The sequence below is a fragment of the Cygnus atratus genome, chromosome 2 (assembly GCF_013377495.2).
Source record: "Cygnus atratus isolate AKBS03 ecotype Queensland, Australia chromosome 2, CAtr_DNAZoo_HiC_assembly, whole genome shotgun sequence".
Lineage (NCBI taxonomy): Eukaryota > Metazoa > Chordata > Aves > Anseriformes > Anatidae > Cygnus > Cygnus atratus.
In genome coordinates, this window is record NC_066363.1 from 6830068 (window position 1) to 6855320 (window position 25253).

At 48.9% G+C, this 25253-nt stretch overlaps 1 protein-coding gene across 1 annotated transcript; it reads right to left on the reverse strand.

Annotated features, from left to right (window-relative positions):
- Positions 1 to 14522: 14522 nt before the first annotated feature.
- On the reverse strand, positions 14523 to 22229 carry CRYGN (crystallin gamma N). The gene is made up of 4 exons (XM_050708645.1): positions 22135 to 22229; positions 21469 to 21717; positions 19963 to 20108; positions 14523 to 14751 (listed from the first exon to the last, which is right to left on the reverse strand). The coding sequence occupies exons 1-4, from the start codon at positions 22153 to 22155 to the stop codon at positions 14616 to 14618; spliced, it is 552 nt and encodes a 183-aa protein (XP_050564602.1). The 5' UTR covers positions 22156 to 22229; the 3' UTR covers positions 14523 to 14615.
- Between the last annotated feature and the right edge of the window lie 3024 nt (positions 22230 to 25253).

The following is a 25253-nucleotide window of genomic DNA, read 5'->3' on the forward strand; positions in this document are numbered from 1 at the left end:
CACCGTTTCATGTCAAGTCACTAACCTTGAAATGGGCCCGCCGGCTCCATTTCAGGCTGTCATGTTCAATGTAGAGGTTCACCAGATATTGAACAAGACAGCGGCCCCACTCCTGCATGATGTATTTCAGTGCGTGGGCTGTACAGAAATGCATGCATTAAATGGATACTTAATGGGATATTTTATTTTGCACAGCGCATTCTGGCAGACATGGAACAGAGCTAATACGTCCCGCCCAACACCAACACGAGATGGTCCTGATTCTGCTGCCGGCTGTAACCACACAACCATGGGGAGGCTCACTGGAGATGCAGCTGCAAATTTGAGTTTTGTGTGGCACGTTGTCGCAGGCCAGCCCCTTTCCGAAGGCATACCCTTCTGCACCATCCCTAGGATGAACGCTGTGCACTCAAGAAAGTAGCCAGTAAATTTTGGTGTGAGACATGAGCACTGGATTTCTTCCCTCCTGGATTTCTTCCCTCTGAAAATCACATTATCCGTGGAAAGATTTTTTTTTGGATATGTCGGCCTGGGAATCGGCTGCTCTCAGGGAGTGTCCCTCACCATCTGCTCGTACATCTGTCAAATCCACTCACAAACCACTGCCCGGAGTCCCTCTTTGGGAAACTGTAGGATAGATTAGCACTCCTTTTTGTTTTCCTGTGCTGCAATGATGTGAACACAAGGGAAAATTCAGATGGAAGAGGTATTTTGTTAGGTGGAAGGCAGGTACGGACATTTTAAACATACACATTTTAAATCTCCAGGGGAGGCTGAGCTGCAGGGGAAACCCTTGGCCACAGCTCAGGAGGCTGTGCATTGACTGCAGGAGCCTGTGGGAACAGAGGTTGTGCTGTTCCCTCCCCCTTTTTTTAAAAGCCCTTTTAAGGTTTTTTTGTTATTATTTCAAATGAGTATTTCCCTCCTGTGGTGACTGTTGAAAGAATCTGAGCTTTCGAACATTTTCATGAATATTTATTCATTTTCTTGGGATTTTTAATATTCTTTTTCTAGAATTTTTCTAGAATTTCTTGAATTTCAGATTATGTTTCTTTATTACATTTGTATACTCCTTTTTCGTTTTTAATTGTCATGAGGAAGGCAAAATAAAATTATCAGCTGTTTGATTTTGCTCTTCAGGGCCCAGATCCTGCAATGAATCCTTCTTCATCCAGACACACAAGGATGGGCAAGCACAAAACTTAGTGTTGCTGGTATACATTTCACTTGTCAGTCTCCAACAATTTTCTGTTAGCTATTTACATAAATATAGATATTTGCATACACAGCTGCTCCTGTAACATCCAGATAAATATAAACCTTTGAGAAGGCATCTAGATGTTTATGTCTAGATTCGTACTACATGATTTGAGGGATCCAATGGCTATTGCTAAGTTTAGAGCCAAGTTGTTTAAACTCTTTTACCAGTTACCAAGGAGAGGCAAGTGCCTTCTGAATAAAGGATTTAGAGTTCATTTACATTGTCTTTTGGAAGGGGAGGGGATACTTCTTCTCCTTCCACATGGACGATGCTATGGTTCCAATATGAGCAGGTTCCTAATTCTTTTCCATTAAGTAGGATGAACTGAGGCCTTTGTCTTTAAACCATGTTTTCTTTCCAGCACAGATTCAACTTGTTCTCACATCTCTGATCTGGTAACAACATAGTGCAGGGAGACTCCTTAAATCACCCCCAGGAGAGTAAATGGTCAGGTGGAAAAGCCTCTACCAGCAACCTTCATCCCAAATTACTTGTATTTAGGGTCTCACTTGACAGACCTTGACAAGCAGTGTAGGCTCCATCTTATGTATAGCTGTAAAATGTAAATGCTGAAGAACACTTCCCTTAATAAGACTTGAGTAATAATGCAAATGATTTCAGTAATCTTATTGATGTAATTTGTGGGGGACGGAGGACAGGCAGCTCTGCCACCTCCCCCTTCTCAGGCTTTGGGTATGTGGATGGAATTGCAATGGTCTTTAATGGATGACAAAGGCACTTTTGTTCTGTCAAAGAAGCAGAGCCAATAATGCCCCAAAGAAGTCAGCACCAGAGCTCCACTCACCCGACCAGAAACAAAAGAATAAAGTGTGCAGCAATGCAAATTATCTTTCTTAGAGGATTAACTCCTTTCTCCACACAAACCCCTCCGCATTCCCACAGAAGGGCCTCTGCGTCTGCCAGCCTCTTTTCACTGAACGCTATTGCTCCGCTTCAGGCTATCAACGCCACTCACCATCAGATTTGCAGATAATTAAGTATTTCTTCCTCTTTATTCACCTCAGAAAATCACAAAAGCCAACCAACTCTCTCCTGAAACTACTGTCTGGGTCCCAGAAAATTGATACTGGCATATCCTGCACTGATTTTTTTTTAATACCAACCACATCATTATAGTGATTGAGAACAGTTAACCTCAAAAGGCCGTGTGGTGTCTCCAGTGGCAAAGTTCCTCACAGAGCAAACCTAGTCTATACGAAGAAAATTTCTCTAGTAGGGTTAAATTTGATTTTAAAATCGATCTAGTTACTCTGGTACAGTGTAAATAAAATTTAACCTTAAATAGATTTCAGTGTAGCTTCCACTGGTTTGATTAAATTCAGAATGTCATCGATGTCTAAATAGCTTTGCTTGCATTAAGGGTTGATATTGGCAAAGGCAGATTGATTTTTACATGGATTTAATTATCAGAGCTCGAGCAGAAGTAGCCTTACTCTGAAGGGAGGATGGGAGAGTAGAAGTCAGCACAGCTTCATTGGTACGTGGCCATGCCTCACAGACCCAGCAAGTGCATTGCTCAAAGGGAGTGGAGAAGCTACTCTCTCCTCTTCCCTGCATCCTTTTGTAGGTTCAATAGGAGCAACATTCAACTTTTCCTGGCAGAGCCATGCTGCAGCTAAAAGATGGGCACAGAGCTTTGCGTTAAAATGCAGCAGCATAGCTTTGTAGGATAAAATGTCTTGATTTCCCAGCCCGATGCCACAAGTATGAGGGCAAGTCAATGGAAGCCAGATAGTTCTCAGCTCTGAAAGGAAATACCTTTTAGGCAACATGTAATCAGTCTGTGGAACTCATTGCCACAGGATGCTGTTGTGGCCAAGAGTTTCACAAAGAAATTCCCTAACAATTCGTACCAGCAGGACCCTGCCAGCCCTCAGCATTTATCGGAGACCGCCATGTAGCTCCAGATCCATGTGGGGCCGTGCCCCCGGGTCACAGCACAGGGGAAGGCTGTGACCATGCCTTACATCTGGGCTGGGTGCAAGATTTCTTGGGGCCTCTTTGAAAGGAAGGGCTGGTTTGATCCACAGCCCAGCTGCAATCTTCTTGCCATGGTAACGTCTATGTGTGGGACCACGAGCTCTTTAGAGCAGCCAGCCCTCTTACCACCCAAATAAGAAACCCTGTTGGAGTAGGGTCCCTTCTGTTGTAAGCAGCGCAGGCAGGATGCTGCTTGCCTGCACATCTCTCCGTGATGCCTAACACTGGAGCGCAGAGCAAGGCTTTCCACTCCAGAACACCAGTGCTGTGTGAGGCATTGCTTGGGAACAGGACTGAAGAAGCTCATGTGGAGGTACGCAGACAACTGCAGGGTTGGCAATTGTATTAAGAAACACCAAAAAAAAAAATCATTTTGGAAAGCATATTGACCCTCCCTGTTCGCCTGCTCTGGAATTTCTTGCATTTTCCCAGGGTCATCCAAAGGCCTTTGGAGGCTCTGGGCACCAGGCTCATGTGTGCACACAGTTTGAAGCTATCCTTGCAGACTTCAGACCCAGATATCACAACTTAGATCAGCACTACAGTTCCTTCTGAACCCTCTGTGACTAGCCTCTGTTACAGGTAACACTGCGTGCAGGTGACAGTTCTCCCTTTCCTCATGGAAGTGTGGATCCTTTGCAGTTAAAAATGTCCCAGAGTGCTCAGAAGTCTAGCTTGGGTATAAAGATTTAGCAAATTCCCCCTTCAGGATAAAAAGATGGTTTGAAACTGTCACATAGCCCAGGATTTCCTGTAAACGTCTACCAAGTTCTTTCGGTTTTTAACCAGATCAGAAGCAGTGGTTTCCAAGCAGTTCTTTCAAAAAATACTCGGTTTTCTAGGTTTTCTATTATGTCTATAACAAGAATGCCTGTCTGCTAAACTCAGATACATCTCTGCCGTCCACTACTACTTTACCCAGGTGGACGGACTGCTCCCTGTAAATGTCAGGAGTCTGAAAATCTGAGATTTGGAAAATCAAGCAGTATTCGATGACCTAGGTTAGGTAATGATAATATTTCTGGTAATATTGGGGTCTTAGTACCTAACCCCTGTCAGCAATGGGAGTTTAGCCATGAACTCTCAGGAGGGTTGAACTGACTTTTTGCTGTGATGAACTGATGGCTTAAAACCCACTGCTGTGAAGGAATCTTATCTTGCTGGCTAAGAAAGCAGATGTCATTTCCTAGAAATTTTTAAGATGCTACATGCCAGGACGTGTAAGGTCTTTACTGTAAACAGCTTTCCCCTCACGCAGTCTATAGATGGCAAGGTCCTTCCATCGTGTCACTATACAGTGGGAACTTTACTGCATCATTCAAAATCATAAATATTTACTAAATTGCAAAATAATGGTAAAAAGCTCATTTTACCCTGTTCCCTACTTTGATGGGAGCCCTGCTGTTCCTTCCAGACGGTAAGCTGGCCTCTTGCCCAGACCATATATCTCTTATGACAGACTCCTTAAGGACCACATCTAAATGGAAGCCAAAAGAAATATGTCTTACTAAGTGACACAAGACTGACTATCTGAGCCCGATTCTGAGCCTGTTTTAACTGATTTTGCACGGATACAACTCTGCTGGCTTTGACTGCATCAATCCAGATTTATACTGACGCAGGCTGAGAGACCCAGCACTCTTGACATTGGTACAAAAAAACAAATTTCTAAAAATGCTGAAGATACAACCAGTGACCTATGCAGTATTATAACAATTGTATTCACATGTGGCCTCTGAAAGATTTCTCCATTGTTTGTCTGCCTGGTTGTCAGCAGAACCAAATCGCTGTGCTGCCTTAGGTAAGGGAGGATTGTTCATGATCTCCTACACCTCCTTGATCAAACCTGAAAAGTCTTCTAGAGCTATGATGAAGATTTGGTCTTCATGGCCAGACTGCCCCTGCTCCCGACCCCAGTACAGCAGGAATTGCAATCTTATTCCAGGAGGTTTAAGAGGGGCAGGAAAAGGCTTTTTTTTTTTTCTTTAAATAGAATTTACTAGCACCTCTGAAGTGTGAGCCACTCAAATGCAACATCCCAGTTGGTTTCACAGAGAAAATCTTCACATGATGCACCTACTCTTTTTGGGCACATACATTTTAATTATAAGGTGCATTTTTTTTTTTTCACCTACAACAAATATAGCACCATGTTTTCAAGTACTCTTGCCCTTAGGGCTTGATTTTACTTCTAGCTGACCTAATATGGGTTTGCGTAGGGAAACTGCACTGCAACAGCCTCTACCTCTAGCCACCAGCAGTAAATTCATAGATGACTTGAGCTCTCTGGGCTCACCAGTGAACAAGCTGTGTCTCTTTTTCTCATCGCTGTTGGATGAGTAGAACTGGAACATGCTGCTGCAGCCTCACCAGGCCCAAGCAAAAACCCCCTGAAATCAGTGTCATAAAGAGAGCATGAAGGACTTGTGAGATGGTGGCTGGTGTTCTGCTGGGGAGACACAAAATGGCAGCTGTAGGGTAGCAGGAGGAAGCTCGACGCTGTGTGCTGCTAATAGTGTGACAAGGTAGCGGGATGTCAGTCTGCTTTCACTTCCCAAACATCCTCACGGCTTGCTTGGTGAATAAATCTTTCCTCATCTCTGTTCTCCTTTTTCCCTCCCCTACCAGCGTTCATCTTAGCCTTTTTTTTAAGAAGGCACCCCTGCTGGAGTCCTTTGCTGTCGGGAGGAGAGAGTGCAATTTAGCTGGTCCGCGACCGTCTGTTTCCATTCATTCCTGAGGTTTTCCAGCTGCCCACGAAAACAATGCACTGATACACTCTGGGTGGACTTGAACCATGGCCAGTGCAGAGGGTTAGGTGGGGCCGGGAGATCCGCAGTGCTTTTTGTCCTGCAGAACGGAGCGGATACCAGCGCCACACGGCCAGAGGCACGATGGCGAGGAGCAGTTTGCTGAGTGCTGCAGCCCACACGTGCCAGGTCCAGCATCCAGCTCCTCACCAGGCAAATATCAGCAAACTTAAGCATCTAAGGGCTGGGATTAAAAACAAACTGAATTTCAAGGGGGGCTGGAGCTGTTTGCACTTTCACGGGTGTAAGGTAGACAGATCCCATCAGAAAGGATGTGATATTTAGCTATTTTTTTCTGTTAAATTCCCTCTTTCTCCTTTTATCGTCCTTCTTGCTCATGCAGAGGCATAAAGTGAGTAATAAAAAATGCTAACAGCACAACTTCTTGATTTATACCGCCAGCAGATCTCAGGCAGAACTCCCTGTTGAGTTGGAGGGAACAGCCTGATTAAAAATTGATGCCACAATATGGTCTGTCTTAGCAACGACACTTGCAAGTGAGATTCATCTCGGATATAAACCGTGACATTTAAAATGCCAGTTGGGTGAAACTTGACCAAAAACATAAAAATACAAATCAGTGCGCGCAGCCCTAGGGAATAAAGGCAATTGCCGTGCCACTTTATGGAGTATCGTGTGTGACTCACTGAAGCCATTAAGTCTTCTTCTGCTGCCTCTTTTCTGGCCTCAAGAGGTTAACTTCTTCCCAGAGCCATCCACCGGGGTGGGAAATTAAAACCGAGTGCGTGTGCCACAGAGCCGTGTCGGCCTGGGTATGCGGGTGAACACAGTTTCGTGTTGTTTGCCTGAGAGGTCCAATGGAGGGGTAATGAAGGGGTTCAGAAGAGGAATGTGCTTTCTGCCAGGAGTGGTCTTTTAACCAGGCCTTTGCTTATTTGTTGGGGGAGATTACTCACAGGGTCACCTGGCAAAAATGACTGGAAGTTATGAAAGAAAGGGCCTCCTGCCAACTATTTAAGAGAAAGAGGGAGAGAAGTGGAGAAGAAACAGAAGAAAGAGCAGTGAGTTGGCTGCAGGGCAAGGGACATTTTGTGATTCAGAGGAGAAGCCAAGAACCAAGGCTGTAAAGGGAGGGAGAGGACCCTGGGCTCCTTAGGAGGCTCTGTGCTGTATTCTGGTGACATTCAAGCACAAATGGAAAGAGGAGACGAAGAAAAAAGGCACGGGAGCTTATATGTGCCTCATGGAGCCTTTATGGAAGCTCTGGATGTACTGGCAGAAGTGGAGCATGGGCAGGGGTGAGCACGAAGCCCAGGGGTGAGCTGGGGCTGGTGCTGCTGGTGGAGGCCCAGCTGGTCCTCCCCAGCCCAACGCTGGGCCGTAAAACGTGGTCACTCGCTGGTCACCGTGCCCACAGAGGTGCTTTGGAGGGTACTGCTGAGATAACCCCATAACTCTCAGCCTGCACCCTCGTCAAGCCAGCAGGGCCCTTCTGTGGCCTAGGCAGGGCGGGATGTCAGAGATCTAGGCCTCGAGCACCCCAAGAGAGAGAGCTGTCGCAGGGCAGCGGCGATGCCCCCACTGCGATCCAAGGACAATGGAAACGCACGGGCCCAGCACGGCCCCCTGCGGCTCGCACCACTTTGGCGAAACATCTGCTCGTCTGAAACAAAATCCCTCCCTTACCCCGAGCAGATTCGGTTCCCCCTGAAAGCAATAGGAGCTGCTGCATCTGCTCACGCTACGGCCAGGCTTCGGCCCCAGGAGGATGAGGCCTTAGCTAAATCAGGCTGAGCTGCCTGCTCTATCTGACGCTCTCCTGTGAATAACTTTTCTTATTACACCTCTCTACTCAAGCGCCAAACCCCAAACAGGCAGGAAAGCCATCCAAAATTCAGAAGAATTATGACAGAGGCTCAGGCATCATGGGGTTTTGGAAAGGTTATTCATTTAGTAAAAAAAAGTAAATGTGCAAATCAAACTCTCTGGCAGCTTTCGTGTGATGATAATCATGCTGATTAAGTGTTTGAGCCTCAGGATATGCTGGGAACGGCACTAGGACCTAGAAAATAACCGCTCCGTGCTTTTGGAAGACAGCTGCAGGCTCTTCCTGTTCTGCTCTGTAAGTGATCCATCTCCTCTCACAGATCTGTTCATTTTGGATGCAATTGCTCAAAATATGCATTACTTATGGCCATACAGATAAATACAAAGGAGACCAGCAGTTGTGCTGTTAACCCTTCACATCGCCGTTAGGCCTGGACATGCAACGAGGCAGCAGAAGAGTCAGAGCCCAGTTTTACCTACAACTGATTTTGATAAAGCCACGGCTACATTAGCTAAGGGTATTAAGCTTAGGGAATATACTCTCCCTCTCTCTCCTCTAAATTTGTAGTTTCCATTACCCTTTGCTGATGAGTAAGATGCTCATTCCCCCGATTTCCGTGGCGGTGAAGCAAAGAAGAAGCTGCTCAAACCAATGGTCTTGATTCACTTTCAACCTTAAATTTGATGTATCATCTACAACAAATCAGAACTCTGCATAGGTTTAAGTGAGTGCTTGATGTATTTAGCACAGAGTTGATTTCCCAGGAATTTACAGTAGCACAGAAGGGGCAGAAGGAAAGGATGAGGACGGAGGAGATGCTGTTTACCTTGGTCAGCTGCTCTGGGACTTTCCTCCCCCCTCAAGCGTGGATTTCACAACAAAACCACTGAAATGATAAAAACAATAGCTACTTTTCTGTGGCACTGCTGAACTATGCAGCCTTGGAGCTCTTGTACGGGAATGGAAATGTGAAGAATGATCTTTAACCATATAGGAGCATATACACAGCGTTGGTCAGCTATTTGGCTGCCGTAAATCAGTGCAGTCAGGCTAAACAAACTCAACTGTACTACGTGGCTTGCTCGATGAGCCAGCTCTGCACCAGAGCCCTGTGCCAGGCTGTGTACCTCTGGGACCAGCTGCATTAGCCAGCACACAGCTCCGGGACTGCCTTAATTCATAGTAATTGGCACTGCCTGCCTTCGGCGTTGGGTAATCGCACTTGGAGACTGGGAAATCAGAGCTTCCCCGCTGCTGCTGCACCCAGCAAAAGTCAAGAACTGCAAAAGGATTGAGGCTGGAGTCTCCTGAGACAGTTTTGAGTCTTTTCCATACAAGCTAAAGCATCTGCTGCTTCTTTCAAAGGATGATTTGGACCCAAATAGAAAAATCACTGATTTGACTGTTTTTGTTATTATTGCCAGTGGTATTATTCTTACTATTACCATTCCATCAAACTAGGTCGTGGGGAAACAGCACCTTCTGTAAGAAATCAGTGTAAGTTTTGAGAATCTGGTAACCTGTGTCCTCCCCTTGACCTTCCAACATCTCGACTGCAAGTTTGACCTGAATATTCAAATGCCAACTTAAAAGGAAAAAAAAAAAAAAAGAAGAAGAAGAAGAAAAAGGAAAAAGAAAAATACCCCAAGAACTGGAACAAGGGAAACTCTGTCTGGTATTTCTTTCCAGCCAAAGAACTCTTTAATAGCAATCTATTAGACAAATCCCAGGCCTGGGGGTCTGTTACAGAGTTTTTGGATTCTTACCAGATTTTCTTTCCTTTTTTTTTTTTTTGGTCTCCAAACCTGTATTGCCTGAATGCAGCTGAAAAGAAGAATCAGTCAGTGCAGTCAGAAGGTTTTTCAGTGCCATAGAAGTCCCTGTTTCTGATGGGGCATGTCATCCTTTATGTCAAGGGAGCTGACTGTTATACATCACTTATTAATAAATTATAGAAAAAGAAGTCTGAAACCTTTGAAATGCAGATTGCCAGCTCTGTAGTAAGACCTGAACTGAAACGATAAATTCCAGAAGCCAGAATGGTGTTTGCCTACTTTTTTTCTCTCTCTTTTTTTTAAAGGTAGAAGATAAATGAATCTGGCCCCAGCCCCCAGTTGAAAAAAGAAGCTCTATTATTCTCAGAAAAATAATTTCAAAGGACAAGTCAATAATAGCAGGATACACACAAAATAAAACCTTTGGAATCCTGTTATTATTATTATTATTATTGTAGGTTCAGATGACTCAAATGTTATTATTTTCTTCTTGCATTACCAGCCAAGAAAACCAATGACAACCACATAAAGCTCTGCAAATCTCAGCAGTTTTGGTTCCCACTTACATTACTGGAACAGCTGCTGCACTCGCATAGCTGAGCCGGTCAGCTCTGCGTGTGGACTGGACCACACGGTGCTTTCTCACTGCGAAAGCTCGAGGATGATTTACGAACAGGATTTATGTTCATCCCACCCTGCAAAGCGGAACGAATCCTGAAGAGTCAGGCATGTTACCGTGTCGGGGCAGGCTCGGTTATGTGCTAGTACCCCGTGGCATATGGAACATACAGCAATGGTTCACGGAGGGGGAAGAGACTTGTTTTGGTGGTGGCTGCCTTCATGAAGGCATGCGAGGAAGAGGATGATGGCACAGACACCCGTCCAGGGGTGATCAGAGACTGATCCTTCACTATCCCAGACCCTATGCTGTCCTAGCAGGAGCACATAAAGCCATCCCTTCCAACGGAGGGGAAGCCATTAGAACATTTCGGACGGTGCAAGTGCAGGTACGAATGCCTACCCAAAGTGCAGGCTTACCACAACCCACTGGAGATCATCCTCTTTAAAGAAGGAATCGACATTAACAATTTCAGTATGATTTTGGGTTTGCTCCATGCGCAATTTGACTGCGAACACTGACGCATTCCTCCATGTGCTAACAGGCTTGAAGCGGGGCAGCTTGACTTGATTACAAATGGATTTGTGCTGAACCACACCAAGATGGTCAGCCGTCTGTGGAAAACACGACGTACCCGTTTGCTCCTCAGTGTTTCTGTCCCTCCATGGAAAACTAAAACCCTTCTGTCTTTTTCCACACTTTCTTCCATGTGGGTGTGTTTGGTTTCCTTCGTTGTCACCAACTTGTCACCATTGTCACCAGTTGTACGGGAACAACTCAAAACTGGTGATATGTTATTGCATCTCCTCTGCTGATTGAACGATGGCTGATTGAACTTTTGGAGCAAGAGGACACCAAGGTACAGCCCCTACGGGAGTCCCTGTCACTGGAGGTTGATTGAGCTGGCTTTAACCTCTCCGATAGACCAGGGGGGTTAGGAATTGCCGTTTGTGATGCTGAGGTTGCTGACCACATCAGGCACATAGATATCATCTGACTCAAGGGCTTCTCAGCTAACTCAGATTTATTCCTGGGCAATAATTTGAGCCCACGGAGTGAAAATCTCCAAGGCAAACCTGTTTTCACCTCAGGCAACTTCTCCTTAACTTTAATACAACAGCTAAAACCAAACTTTTCATGGGAGCCAGGATACCCGTCCGTGCTCCCGGAGGACTGAGATGTGGCCCCTTCTACATTTTTGCCCTGTCATTGCTTAGGCTTTAACAGTGGCCATGGCTCTCCTGGTGCCAGGTTAGGGATGTCCTCCGAAGCTGCTCATTGCCTTGCTGCAGCCAGTGAAGGAGGTCACTGCGGAGCCAGGCTTTCCGCTCAAAGAACCAAGAAAACAGCTCTAGCAGACATGGAAGAGTGAATTCATTGCTACCTGATCCAAATAGGTGGCTCTGGAGGAAGAGAAAAGAAAGGACGCGAGGGTCTCTCCATGTGCTGGGTAATGTAGCAATGCGAAAGTACTGTAGCTGTGCAGATGTCTTCCACAGATTCATTTGCAAAAGATATTCCATCAAATTCCCACATTATCCAGCTACAGAGAAAGGACATTCGTGTATAAAGGCATTCTGGCAGGAGCTACTGGCTTTGGGGCCAGATGTAATTCAAAGTTATTCTGAATATTACACTGCAGCAGCCTGGCCAAGCCCAGTAATGCTGATTATTAGGGCTTTCCTGGCTTTCCAGATGGAGCTGATTTCATTTAGTTCCCTCTCTTGTAATTAATAACTTGCCCCTTTTGTTCATTTTTTTTTTTGAATCTTTGTTTTATCCTGGCATTTTGTAGGACGGTTTCCAATTTACTTAATCCTTTGCTTGCTGCCTGGGTGCACGTAGCAGAGCTCGTTCAGCCATGCAGTTTAACGCTGTGCGGCTCAGATCTGTGCTGCACGATCTCACATCCACTTCCCAGCAAGCTGGCACTTCTGTCACTGAGCTTTTATACGCTACAAACACACAAATCTGACTGTTTCATACTAGAGCAATGTCAATAATCTTAAGAACAGCCACCACCCTAACCACCAGCGTGCATATGGGATCCGTACGTTCTGTCCTTTAAACAAGTGCAGATTTAGCAAGGAGGAGGAGGGAAGAGGAAGAGAAGGCAAGCTGCATCCCCCCGCTGCCAATGCAGTGCACGTTCTGCAGCACCACCAGGCTCATGTCCACCACATTTAGCTTTCAAATCAAGAAAAAAAGGAAAAACACAATTCCCCGCCGCCAGCTTCCAGTGATATGACGCTTCTACGTACAGAGGATGGTTTTAAATGAAGTGTTCACATGAGACTGGCTCCTTGTGCGGGGAGTGTGCTCATAAATGGGATATCACGTGTTAATAAATGATGAGCGTGTGGTCTGGAGGCATAGTACGGACATGTGTAAGGCGTGCTGTAGGTAGCTAAGTGCTGGTTACACGCAACCGCACAGCTTAACCAGGCTGCCTCTTCTCTGCTTTTAACCCTAGCAGGGTTCAGCCCAGGACTGGGGCTCCTAGCTACCTCCGCAGTTTAAATAATGAATACTAACCCACCAAAACACATAAACAACCTGAATTTGAAACGTATAGAAGGAGTGGACCTGCACGCAGTGCCTGTATGTCCGAGTGGGGCTGTACATCTGTGCGTACGTGCACATGCCCATGCATCACGTTAAGGAAGGGGAGGGATGTCCGTGCTCCCCCCTAAGGGCTGCCGAGCCACCAAAATCTGGAATCCATACAGCTCAGCTCTCTGGGGTTTCTCAGGTCTGACCCAGCTTCAGCAGGACAGCCAAGTGTGGAGAAACCCAGGTGTGTGGATTTCTGGTCTTAGACCGCTGTTCTCGGGGGAATTGGGGTGGCTGGTTTGGATCGTTCCTCTTTATTTTCTTTTCTTTTGTCTTCCAGCAACTCAGAGCATCTGGGATTCCTGTTAGGGCTTATTTTAAACCCTTTGTTTCTTCATCCTTCATACTGCACCGTGACATCGAATGTGCTTCACATGAATGAAACTCTTTTAAAGGTACTCACAGTTCAATGCCCGTCTTTCTTTGGGAGCACTTTTTTTTTTTTTTTTTTTTAACAGATTACTGTCCGGAAGGTCACAACAAGAGCAACGCATGTGACTGAATATTAACTTTTAATAGAGTGCATTGAACTCGGGAGCCGATTAGAGCTTTCACGAAGCAAGAGCAATGCTAATCCTGGAAGAACTCCTAAAATCTTTCATAAGCTGCATTTAATTAAAAGAAAATGAAGTACGCAAGAGTTGATGCATGAGTTGTACATTTGTGCATCCTACTCAATGAATGAATCATTTCCCTGCCTTCTTTTCCGACCCAGAAATACCTTGCAATCCATTAAAGATGCTTAAATATTTTTACGGCCCCAGCAGACCGTGTGTCGCTGCAAGCCACCCAGGACATGGCAATCACAGTCTGGAGCTGTTGTCCATCGGGGGACATCATTGCCTGTATTGCTGCTAAGGGAAACGTCAACTGAAACGTTATTAAATTCACAATGTAGGTTTTTTAGCTGTTTCCATATCCCCGTAACACATATATGTCCTATGTGGGCATATATGTGTCATGATGGGCCTGATGGGCTCTGTGCAAGATAAGGAGGAGCTGCTGAACACCGAATGTGGGTTTGGGTGAGCTGAGACAGCTGGAGATGGAAATGGGCTGGGAGCACCCAGGGATGAGGGCTGTGCGAGTGGCAAAGCTGCGGCTGCACACTTTGGTGCCACCCCTAAAATGTTTTTATTTTGTTTACTTGGAATCTGTTTTTAATATGGTTTTCAGTGTGTGCTGATCTAAGCTCAAAGTAAGTCAGGAGGAATTACTTCCATCGCCTTCGAATCAGGACCGGCGCATGGCACTCAGACAGGCCCCATGGATCAGTCAGATTGGGGCATGAGCCTCACATGTGTCCCAGCATGGCATGAGCAGCTCACACCCCTCTGATGTCTCACAGCACATGTGTGTAGCACTCTGACCCCCTCTAGGCATCAGGAGCTGGCTGGGTCCATCGCGTGGTGGCCTTGGACAGGACACAGCAAGCACATCTCAGACCAGAACCACACTGGGAGCGTGTTTTGAGGTTCCCCAGGTCTGCTTGTCACCACCAGTTCTGGGAGGAGACCTGTGCCATCACCCCTGTGTCCTCCATATAGATCTCTGCACCAGGAAGAATGAAATCCCAGCACGTAGCTCAAGCTTAGAAAGGTTGCAAGTCCATTCCCTCTCGAACTCATACAATCGATGGAAAAAAAATATACTTAGAGCCAAAAGCTGATGTTTAATGATTTATTCCTTGGGCCAGTGGGCAGGAAGGGGGTGATGCCCGGTCTCAGCTGTTGGGTTGAGAGCTCAGCTAGACGTAGTTGACGACTCTCCTGATGGACTGGACGCTTGAGCTGCATGCCTGCCACGCTCTGAAACTGCTGAACTCGCCCCGCTCCACCACATACATACGGCCTCGGTAGTTGGGCTCCTCGTACAGCACCCACCTGAGCAGAACGGGAGGGTTACGTGGGGCCCCGCGGCCCCGTTGTGCAAGCTGGGCTTGGCCATGCGTTGAGCAGCTGCATTTGGGAGCTTCTGTGCTGTGAACCACCAGGGCCTGCAGCCCCAGCCCCGTTCAGCACACAGAAAGCCCCCAGAAGAGTTTCCAGCACAGCCTGGCAGTCACCCCATGGCCAGGTTGGGCAGAAGTTGGTTTGGGTTACACCAGCAACAAAGCCTGCGACCAGAGCCTTCCCCCTTCACATTGCTGTAGGAGTTGTATGTTTATGCAGGAGCAGAGTGAGATGCAACAAATCTGATCTTCACCATACACGACAGAAACAAATTCACAGCATTCAGCACTAAAGAAGGACACAAGTCCCAAAAAAAATCTAATAAATTTAAAATTTTAAATCATAAAACCAAACTTCAGGGGCCAGAAGCAAGGCAAGTCTGAAGAATTCCCAAAGGCTGGACAAGAAAAAATTCCTGGGGTGTACCCCAAAAGGCCCCTCAACCGCTGGGTAAACACATTTTGGACTCTAAGGAGAAATATCCTTCCTGCTACACTAGAAATAAATCTTACCTCCTTGAGCTGACTCTTTAGCTGTGATGGGAACCATGTCTATAGCCACGCTTAGTAATTTCTCTTTTTCCTAGCAATTCTCTCTGATATTTCTAACAGGGAACAGGTTTGGGGTCTGTTTTATTCACCTTGTCTCTACGCCCAGAGTTAACTCCAACTTTCCCTTGGAGTGTAGTCGCGTAGACAGAGCACTCAGCACCCTTTGGCACAGCTGACCTCTTCACCTAGCTTGGCCAAGTCTCCTTAGCATACCTGTAGTATATCCAGCTGAAGATCTTCAAGACAGGAGCAATTCTGATGGTTGAAGAGGACACATTTTGCTGCTCTTCTTTCTATTCATCCTTTTAATACGCACCATGCCATGGTCTTAAATGCGGCCACAACTATCACCTCTTTCCTCTGTTTAAATCTCTGGTGCTTTTTAATCATTTTGCCATTGCTCTGATAGTTTTACGTTTAGGTTTCCACCCTGTCATTGCTGAACTTCTCATCTCTGCCTCATTCGTCTCTTCCCAGAATCACAGGTCATTTTTTCACGGATCTCTGCTCCTCGTCCCATCTGCAGGCTCCACAATGACAGCAGAGCACAAGGTTAATCTTCCAAATCATTCGGTTTTTGTGGTCGATCTCTTGCCAAACATTCAGCTGTGACATCTTGGTTAGGACCTACTACAAATGGGATTTCCAGGGAGAAACTCCTTTAAGTCCTGCACGGGCCAGTGACTGCTGAGCCTCCAGGGTCAGACAACAGCTGCTGAGCTCAGATCAGTCTGACCCAGAGCTGAAAGCTGCAGCCCTTAGGAAAAATGTTGTTTATAAAACCAGTCATCCATGAGCACTATCAAAGAAAAAAAAAAAAAAGAAAAAAAAAAAGAAAAAAAAGGAAAAGCTTAGAGTGTTTAGTTGAGCCACTCCACAGACTCCTGGACATGTCTGGATTTATTTTGCACTTCTGAAGGGCACCCACCCATGTGGTCCCGGTGGTCCTGCTCCTTTCCACAAGCGCACAGCATCACTGAAATGTGCTCAGCCAAGACAGTTGGCTCCTGAGCGTTCCCTAAAAACAAACAAGTTCATTCTTTGGCACTTCTTGCAGCCAGTTTATATCCGAAGCGGAACTGCAAAGTCGTCCTCAGGCTTTCCTTGAAGGCTGCCCACTATCGCGTACCGGCAGGGTGCCCCGAAGCCGCGTGCACCCTCGTGTACCTTACCTCTCGGAGAGGGTGCTCAGCCCTTCAGCTTAATTAAGAAGAATTTACACCACTGTCATTCTCCTCTGAATACACCCCGCCTTATTCATAAGGCACGCCTGACTTTCTTCCTTTTCTATCCCATCCCAGCAACGCATCCCTGAGTATTTTTGGGTGATCTTCTTCCATCAGCTCACCACCTCTCCCTCAAAAACTCTTGAAGAGAGCTCCCACTCCTACTTTCTGTGCCTTCCAATCACTCCCTCCCGCTGAGAACACCTAATATTGAAAATAATGCACGGCAGTAGGACAGGGCTGTTCATCTCCAGGTCGCAGGGCGTTGCTGGCCCACCAGGAGATGGTGGTTCTTCCAACCCTTCTCTAGGGCATCGTTCAGCAACGGAGGGACTCCAGGGAACAGTGCGGGGCTAGAGCAGCCCATCGTAGCCCCAGAAATCTGTCTTTCTCTCCGGGCCCATGGTTCACGTCCACGGGGTCAATGGAGCAGTTGAGCAGGCCCTGGGGCAGATGGAAGCGGACGGCACGACCTGCTCTGGTGGTGAGAGCCCACTGGTTTGGGGAACCCCCCTGCTTAGGGGAAGGCAGCGAAACAGAAGAAGAGCAGAAGGACAGGATTGAAGCGTATTTGCAGTGCAAGGTGATGAGTGAGGATTGTACGGCTTACTTAGCTCTTCCTTTATTTCCTAAAATTTACGTTCCCCCAGAACATCAGCAACCGAGGCAATGGAGTCAGTCAGCGCAGAAACGAGACGATCCTGTCCTCGAGCCCAGCAGGGGCAAGTTGATCCAGGCACAGAGCACACAACCCCCCAACATCTCTGTGCTGCGTTTCATTAGCACATAAACCCAGAGGACGCTGGAATGAACCTTGCGTGGATCCGGCTGGGGCCCCGTCAGCCAAACCTGGCTGCTCGCGCTGAAAATCCAGCAGGGCTTTGGCAGCAAGAAACCTGGCTCCGTTCTGCCTGCTCGTGGCTGGGGAGGGATGCCGAGAAGAGCAGGGGTGATGGGGGCAGGGGAAACACGCAGGCCAGCGTTGGCGGAAATCACTGCTTCACCCCAAAATTGTTGTGGCTACTAAAATTCAGCCTGTCCTGTCTGAAGGGCCTCAGTAATTAGCACAACGAACATTCAGCTGTACTAAAGTCAATGAGATGTTTACACTGGAGCCCATGGCTTGGGTTTGCCTGCTAGGAGCGGCTGTTTCTCGCTCGCTGTACCCGCACGTATACCACAAACCTGGGAATTTCAGCCTCTTGGCCTCAGGAGAAAACCAAAAACCTGCGGTCTGCTGACCCATCTCTTCCTGAAACGTGCCCTGGCTTGCTCTGAAGCCGGCCGATGGGTTGGGCGTGGGAGCCCGGTGGGTGCCGCAGGTTCAGCTCTGACCGAGCAATGGGGCTCCATCCTTCCCTGTGTAGGATTCGGGCAGAATAAATGTTTGGTTTGGTTTCTCCAGGTTATGTCACTATAGTTCAGAAAAGCCCTTTTTTTTAGGTGTTCTCTCCCAGACCGTGAAACAAATTCAGCTTTTTAAAGTAATGATTTCCAAGCAATCCCCTGCAGGTGGGAAGCGCGAAGCCACTTGCCATCAAACCGCCGAGCTCCCACGGAGGCAGCAACGTCTCCGAGTGCCCTGGAACAGCGCTCTCATTCCCAGCATCGCCTCAACAGCTGCACCAGCACCATTTCTGTCCCTGTGTCCCCAGCCCCAAAGGGACAGGAATATGTCCCTGAGCCCCACACAATGCCAGAGGCAGGCATTTCTCTGTTCCTGCCTCTCCAGCCTCTCCATCATCACTTCTCACGGGCACAGCCACCCCCGCAAGTGCAGCAAGTAGCGTTTTCGCGGCACATGGCACCATCCGCGGGCTTTGGAGGGGAAGCAAATATTTCTGTATCCAACCAACGTCATGCCAGGGGAATGAGGAGGGAAAAAAACGGCGGAGTGAGGTTTGGGCACTGCTGGAAGCTCACAGGAGCCCTGTTTTACATCGCTCTCGGATGTGCAGGGTAGTATAGGCATGCTTTTCGTCTGGGGATGAGCTGGAAAGAGCCTGCGGCTGAAATTCTCCTCGTTTCTGGTGACTGCATCTTCTCTGCTCTCCAAATGGCCGAGGCAGGACTTCGCCAGCACCAGGAAGAGCTGCAGCACCTCTGGGACCATCTGGGTTTATATGGGCCATCCGAAAGAGACGTGGTAAATGAGTGATCCTGCAACTCTTAGCACACTCCTGGGCTCTCTCTTGGCTTTATGGTGCTGGTTCTCCCCACTGCTCAAATGACTTTTGCTTCAAATGCTCAGTGCTCATGGGGTCCCCAGTGAGCTCCATCCATTTCTTCCCTTGGATGCTCCCTGGTTTTAATGAACTGTCACTGCCTGACCATAAAGTCTTTTTTTTTTTTTTTTGAAATGGGGAGGTTTTGGTTGAATCGGAAAGGCTCCTGCAGAACACCCAGGGTCAGGATGTCTCAGTCACAGGGCATACCAAACTCCTTCCCATTTTGGGAAGATGTTGCTGTGGACAGAAAGTACCCAGCATCACAAACCTGACGCACACGAGATGTGCAACATCCAGTCCAGGACAGGCAAAGTGCCACAGTGCTCATGGGGCACAAAGGCACATTGCCACCCAACAGCAAGACCAAGGCAAAGCCACTCTCGTGCAGGGCTTTTGGCCAGGAGGATGGGGCAACGCATCCACAAAATGGGTTCATGAGGGACAGGGGAGTGCCCAAAAACCCCACTGGGGCATCCCACTTCCATGCTGCAGCAGCTGCCACGGTCTTCGCAAGAAATGATTTAATTTTAAGGTGAGATGCCTGGGACTTCAGGTGTCCGAGGAGGTTCCTGGGGTTGCAGGAAACCTTGGAGAAGCTGCTTGCAAAGCAAAAGCCCTGACCTGCAGCACCCAGAGCTCAGCCTCTGGGAGGGTGTTAAAGAGGTGTTTGGAAACATGCACAGAAATGTTAAAAACAAAACAAAAAAAGAGGAAAGAAAGAAAGAAAGAAAGAAAGAAAGAAAGAAAGAAAGAAAGAAAGAAAGAAAGAAAGAAAGAAAGAAAGAAAAAGAAAAAAAGAAAGAAAGAAAGAAAGAAAGAAAGAAAGAAAGAAAGAAAGAAAAAGAAAAAGAAAGAAAGATCGAGTTTTAAGTTTCATGCATCTTCAAGGTGCCCCAGAGCTCTTGTAACCTTTCACACTACAAAAATCATGCCCCTTTGCAGCAGGTCCCATTCCACACTCAATATTGGAGTCACCAAAATTCATCTTTAAACCCCAGGCTTGACTAACACTTTGAGGCTCCCCCAAACTCCTCCAGCATTAACAGGCTTTCCCCCCGCTGGCTCCTTTGCAGCCGCATCCCTCGCTCTGACGCTGGCCCCGGAGGGCGTGCGGGAAGGGATGCGGAGGATACTCACGCGCCGTCGCCGTACACCTTGATGGCGTTGACGCAGGGTTTGTCCCAGCCCTGTCCCTGCAGCGAGGGGCAGTCTTCAGTGAGCTCCAGGCTGCGGCCGCTGAACCAGCTCCCCTCGAATATTTCCATTCTGTAGTGCTCGCCGTGCTGGGGGCAGAGGGAGTGGAGTCAGCCAAAAAAGAAACAACCCACAAAACAAATCAACCCACGGTGAGTTGTTTCCCCAGCTTCTGTGAGATAAAGAGGGAAGGTTCTGGGGTGGAAATGGGAGGAAAAACTCGTGCCATAACCTCGTGCCACCTCCCGGCCATGTCGAGCTGCAGCCGCTGCGCTCGTGCAGGCACACGCAGCCACCTCTTCTCTGTGAATTCCGCCCCCCCCCCCCGAAAAGATGTCATAATGTTTCCCCTAACTAATTAATTAGGAATCTGCGGTTCCTTACAGGAGCCGCTGTGACTTTCTTGAAGAACAGAAATAAAACAGAGAACGGGAAGGGAAACCTTCACAGCAGCATCGTTATTTGAGCCCTTGAGGGTGAAATGAGGTGAATTCCTCTGGGGAGAGTCCTGCAGCCTCTCTGCAGCATAGGCACACGGGGCAGACCGAGCTGAACGGGGTTTCTGAAGCCGAATTCAAAGAATACCTAAATGCATACTTCAAATAAACCACGCCGAGGCACGGAACGGCCGGGCTACGGTGCCAAACCCCACAGCAGGCGAGCGGATACGGCGCCTGAGCAAACATTCCTCCGGGAACCCGCGCTGCAGAAACGCCTGAAAGCGCTCACGGACATCCAGCGGGGGAAAAGAGAGGGCCAGGAGGGGAGGTGCACCCTCTGCTCTGGCACTGGGCCCTGGGAAGCATCCCTCTGTGTAAGGACCAGCAGCAGGAACAGCAAGCACCGTCCTGGGGTGCTCTGGGAAGGACGTGCCCATCGCCGTGCCAAAAAGCGGCTGGCAAGAAACCCCTCCAGGCCTGGATGGGTTGGGAGGTTGCCCTGGGGGTCCCGAGGGATGGGAGAATCAAAAAGGGAGAATGAACCCAGCTTCACTTCTCTTTGCTGCTTTTTAACCTTCGCAATTATACCTTCCTCCAGGTGGTGCTTTTAAAAGCTTCATAAGGGGAGGGCTCTCCATTTGGGGAAAAAAGAGGTGGTAGTCTGGAATTATTTGATTTCTTTTTTCCAATAGCAGAGAATCCAGATAAAATCCACCTGGAGCAGCTGCCCCATGGGTCCGGCTTGGGAAGCCCCTGGGGTGCACATGGGGATGCTGAGCTGCTTCAGTCCCTATTTGTCCCAGCACTGAGCCTCTTTGAGCATCTCGCAGCAACCCACGTGAAAAAGGCACGCAATGCCATCAGTTCGTCCCCACCTCGTCTGCTAACCACAGGAGTAACCCCGTTCCCATCGAGGCCGTTGCATTTGGTGCCCCGTGGCATCTCCGTCCCCTTCAAGGCTTCATCCACGACAAGGACACGCTCGGCCAAGCCACGGGCAGCCACTCACCATCCCCACGGGCCGGCAGGAGCCCAGGCGGTCACCGTGGCCGTTCCAGCGGTGGAAGTGGGGGTACTCGCCATGCTCCAGCACGTACTGCTGCCCTCGGAGGTTGGGGTGGGCGAAGCAGACCCAAGCCCCGCTCCGGACGCAGATGGAGTTGACCCGGTTGAGGAACCCCCGGTCCTGGAAGCTGCTGCAGGTCCCACAGACGTCCAGACTCCTGCCTGTGAAGCATTTCCCTTCGTAGAAGGTGATCTGGGATGGGGAAGGAGAAGGGCACGGTGGTGATGAGCGGGACACAGCCAGGCCCTGATGTCAAGCCAACAGGAACCTCTCACAGATGCATCATTTCAGGGTCGGTTTGTTTTTTATCCACTTCCCAAAAGGAGCATGCAACCATCCCCGGCATTTTTTTTTTCCGAGAGCCGTGTTTGTTTTTCTGGGAAGGCAGCGCATCCCGCATTTACGACACTTCTCGCTCCCTCACATATTTCCAGCAGGAATGTTTAAACAGGAAGCTCCGCTCTCAAACACGGCTCCTTTCGCTGCACCCTCCCCATCCCTTCTACCAAATTTGTGCCTGTGCCATGGGGACGTTGTCCCAACCCCTACCTTCACCCCATAGAAACCCGGGCTCCCCTGGTGAGAGCTGAGCAGTTGGGTTTTACTCACTTTTCCTGAGTATTGAGACATTTTCTGCTGGCTGCTCTCCAAGACCAAAAAGGGGAAGCCAAACCAAAACCACGGAGCCGTCGGCCACCCCGCTATATAGCAGCGGGGGCAGCCGGGGCTGCTGTCGCGAGGGCTTTGGGACAAAGCGGCAGGAGCCGGGGCTTTGCGCGGCCGTGCTTAGTAGGCAGAACTGGTGGTACCGGGGCCTGCTGAGCGCGGGGTTTTGATTTCGGGCAGACGATTTAACAAAAGATTTGCTTGGCAGGGCTTCGGTCAATTAGCGGTGTGCATTTACTGCTCCTTTTTGAAGGATTTCTTCTTTTTTATTTTATTCTTATATAGAGCAGACAACAAGAAAATAAGGAGAAGGAAGCCACTCGAAGCATGGCTGTTTCTTTACCAAACTGCTGTTGCTTTTTTCCCAGAGTATTCCCCCACTACTGATGTGTGGCAAATGTCCTTGGAAGACTCCTCACCAGAAGCACGTTGCACTCCATCCATCAGAGAAATGGTTTCTTGGTCGACCTTCCAGCCCCGTTAATTGGCATCTCTGAGCACCACGGACCTCACCCCCTCCAAAGCTGGGCTCACAAGCTCACTCGTGTTACTCATGATCATTGTTTTTATGAATATTTCCATCTTTCAGCACCAAAAGGCATATATAAGGCAGGATTAGAGGGATTTTAAAGCAATACCATTGACCATAAACTAATATTTCCCAAAGAACTGCAATTATGGCTTTACCGCAGTGGATGCTCTGCATCTGGCACCTCAAACACTATCTCAGAGCCCTGGCCCAGGCTGCCCAGAGGCTGTGGGGTCTCCTCCTTGGAGAGCTCCAAAAGCACCCAGAGATGCTGCCGGCCTCATCAGGCTGTGCTTCTGATTGAAACCAGCCTCACATTGCTCTCCTCTATGCTCTAAGAGCATCCAGAGACTTTAAAAGACTTCTCAGGACAAAGAACCAGAGAAAGCCCCAGCCCACAAACCCCACAGGGTGCATGCTTCGAATCCATCCCCAAAACTCCCTTCCTGGTGGGTTGCTCCCACCCCTCCACGTGCCTGCAGCCTCGTCCCGCAGCATAGCCTGGCCTCCCTCCCTCCCCGCCGGCCTCCTTACCCGCTTCATTTTAAGATTACAGACCATTTGCGAAGAAAGGAGGTGATTATTAAGGATTAATCATGCGCCGCCCTTTCAATTAAGATGTAAAAGTTAATGAGCGTGTGTGCTGAGCTGGAGGACACCAGTGGCTGGGGTGTGCAGGAGGAGGGAGGAGGCACGCGTGTGTTGGGGAAGGGAGAGCATCCTTTGGCCAGCCCAAGCAAACCTGCCTCACTGCCACAGGAAAGAGGAGCAGGAAAGCTGCTTGCATTTCCATGTCCAGGAAATAATGGAGAAATGGCTAATTAATAAAGAAACAAAACCCACAAAACCGTGCCCTTATCAAAATGGTTGCAGCTGTTTCCATCAGCTCTCCGGTGAGCGGAGAGGAAGACCCACAACATTCACTGCAGACCGGCCCCCAAAATAACCACAAAAGCAAGCTAACCACGAAGCCAGGTTTCCCCTGGCCCTGTCTCACGGTGGGATTTTCCCTGTGTCTCCTAAGGTGCGAGCTGTAATTAAATCTGCAGGGACTGGACGTCCTGAGACTCCAGCCCAGCTGTTAAGTTTGTTAGAAGCTGTCTAACAGGTTGGGAAGCTATTTAAGGAGACAGAAAGAGGGCGCGACTGCTTTTTTTCATATTTCTTCGAGAAAGCACATTAAAGATATGAAAAAAATAAGGAGCCATTAAAAAAAAAAAAAAAGGAAAAAAAAGGAAAAAAAAATAATACTGAAGAACAAATCCTAATTCTTGGACAAAACCCCCTATTCTTTTGTAAAGGACAAAAAGGCTACAGCCCCTAGCAGCCTTTTGACCTCCCATTGGTGCCTGGTTGCAGGATCATATCACAGAATCACAGCCTGGTGAGGCTGGCAGCACCTCGGGGTCCCTCGGGCCCAGCCCCTGCCCCAGCAGGGCCACCCCGAGCAGGGTGCCCAGGCCCATGGCCAGGCGGCTTTTGGAGCTCTCCGAGGAGGAGACCCCACAGCCTCCGGGCAGCCTGGGCCAAGGCTCCATCACCCACATCCAACTGTGGTGTCGGGCTGATGCCCATACTGCCACAGATGAGCCCCAGAGCTTACGATTTTGGCAGCAACACGGCATTGCAGGAGCACAGGCCCAGCCAGCCTGTCCCCAAGTGTCACAGCCCACAGCTCCACTTTCCCATTGTTCCCAATTTCGGCCTAAAGGCTGTGGCTGCAGCCTTGGAGGCGACATTTGCGTCCAGGTGCCCCTGGACGCAATGCTGAAGCAGCCCCAGAAGAGCGGCTGCAGGGGTGGCTGGACACCCACTGGCATCCAGGACACGTCCTCCCTGTTGGCCTCTCCCACCTGAGAGGCACAGGACTCCCTGGATGAGGCCCCAGGCCTCCTGGAGCCCCCATGGCTCTGTTGGGGACACAGGAGGGAGGGACTTGATGCCATGGCACACTGCTGGTGCCAGCTGCTCAGCAGTGCCCAACAAAAGCTCACCAAGAAACTCAAGGAAAATCCCTTGTGGCTATCACAGAGCCCCTTCCCTGATGCTGAAGGCCCTTTGGCTGGTGGCTGGCTGTGGACTTGGGGACACACTGCCAGACGTTGGCCCTCTTCTCATTGTCCCGTCCAGGCCAACACCACTGGCATGACAGGACACCGGGCTGACGGACATCTTCTCTGACCCCATCTGGCTGGGGCCTGAGCAGGAACTGCTGCCCAAGGAGCGCTGTTTTACCACAGAAGTAGACGTGGCCATGCTACCAGCCCACACACAACCACCCAGGACCATCTCCCCAGTGGTCCCGCCCTCATCCCCGTGTCCCACCTCAGGACCTGCGAGCACAGGACCAGGCCGTGAGCATGGCAGAAACGAGTCCAGGCCGGGCAGTGCCCCAAACGTGGCCATGACACACCACCACCTGCTTCGACGGGGTGTTTTATGGGCTTTATGGGGGGATTTTTCCGTGCTGCTCAGCAGACGCCGACGGTCCCACAAAGATCTGCTGCGTTACGTGGCGCTGACAAGATCCTGC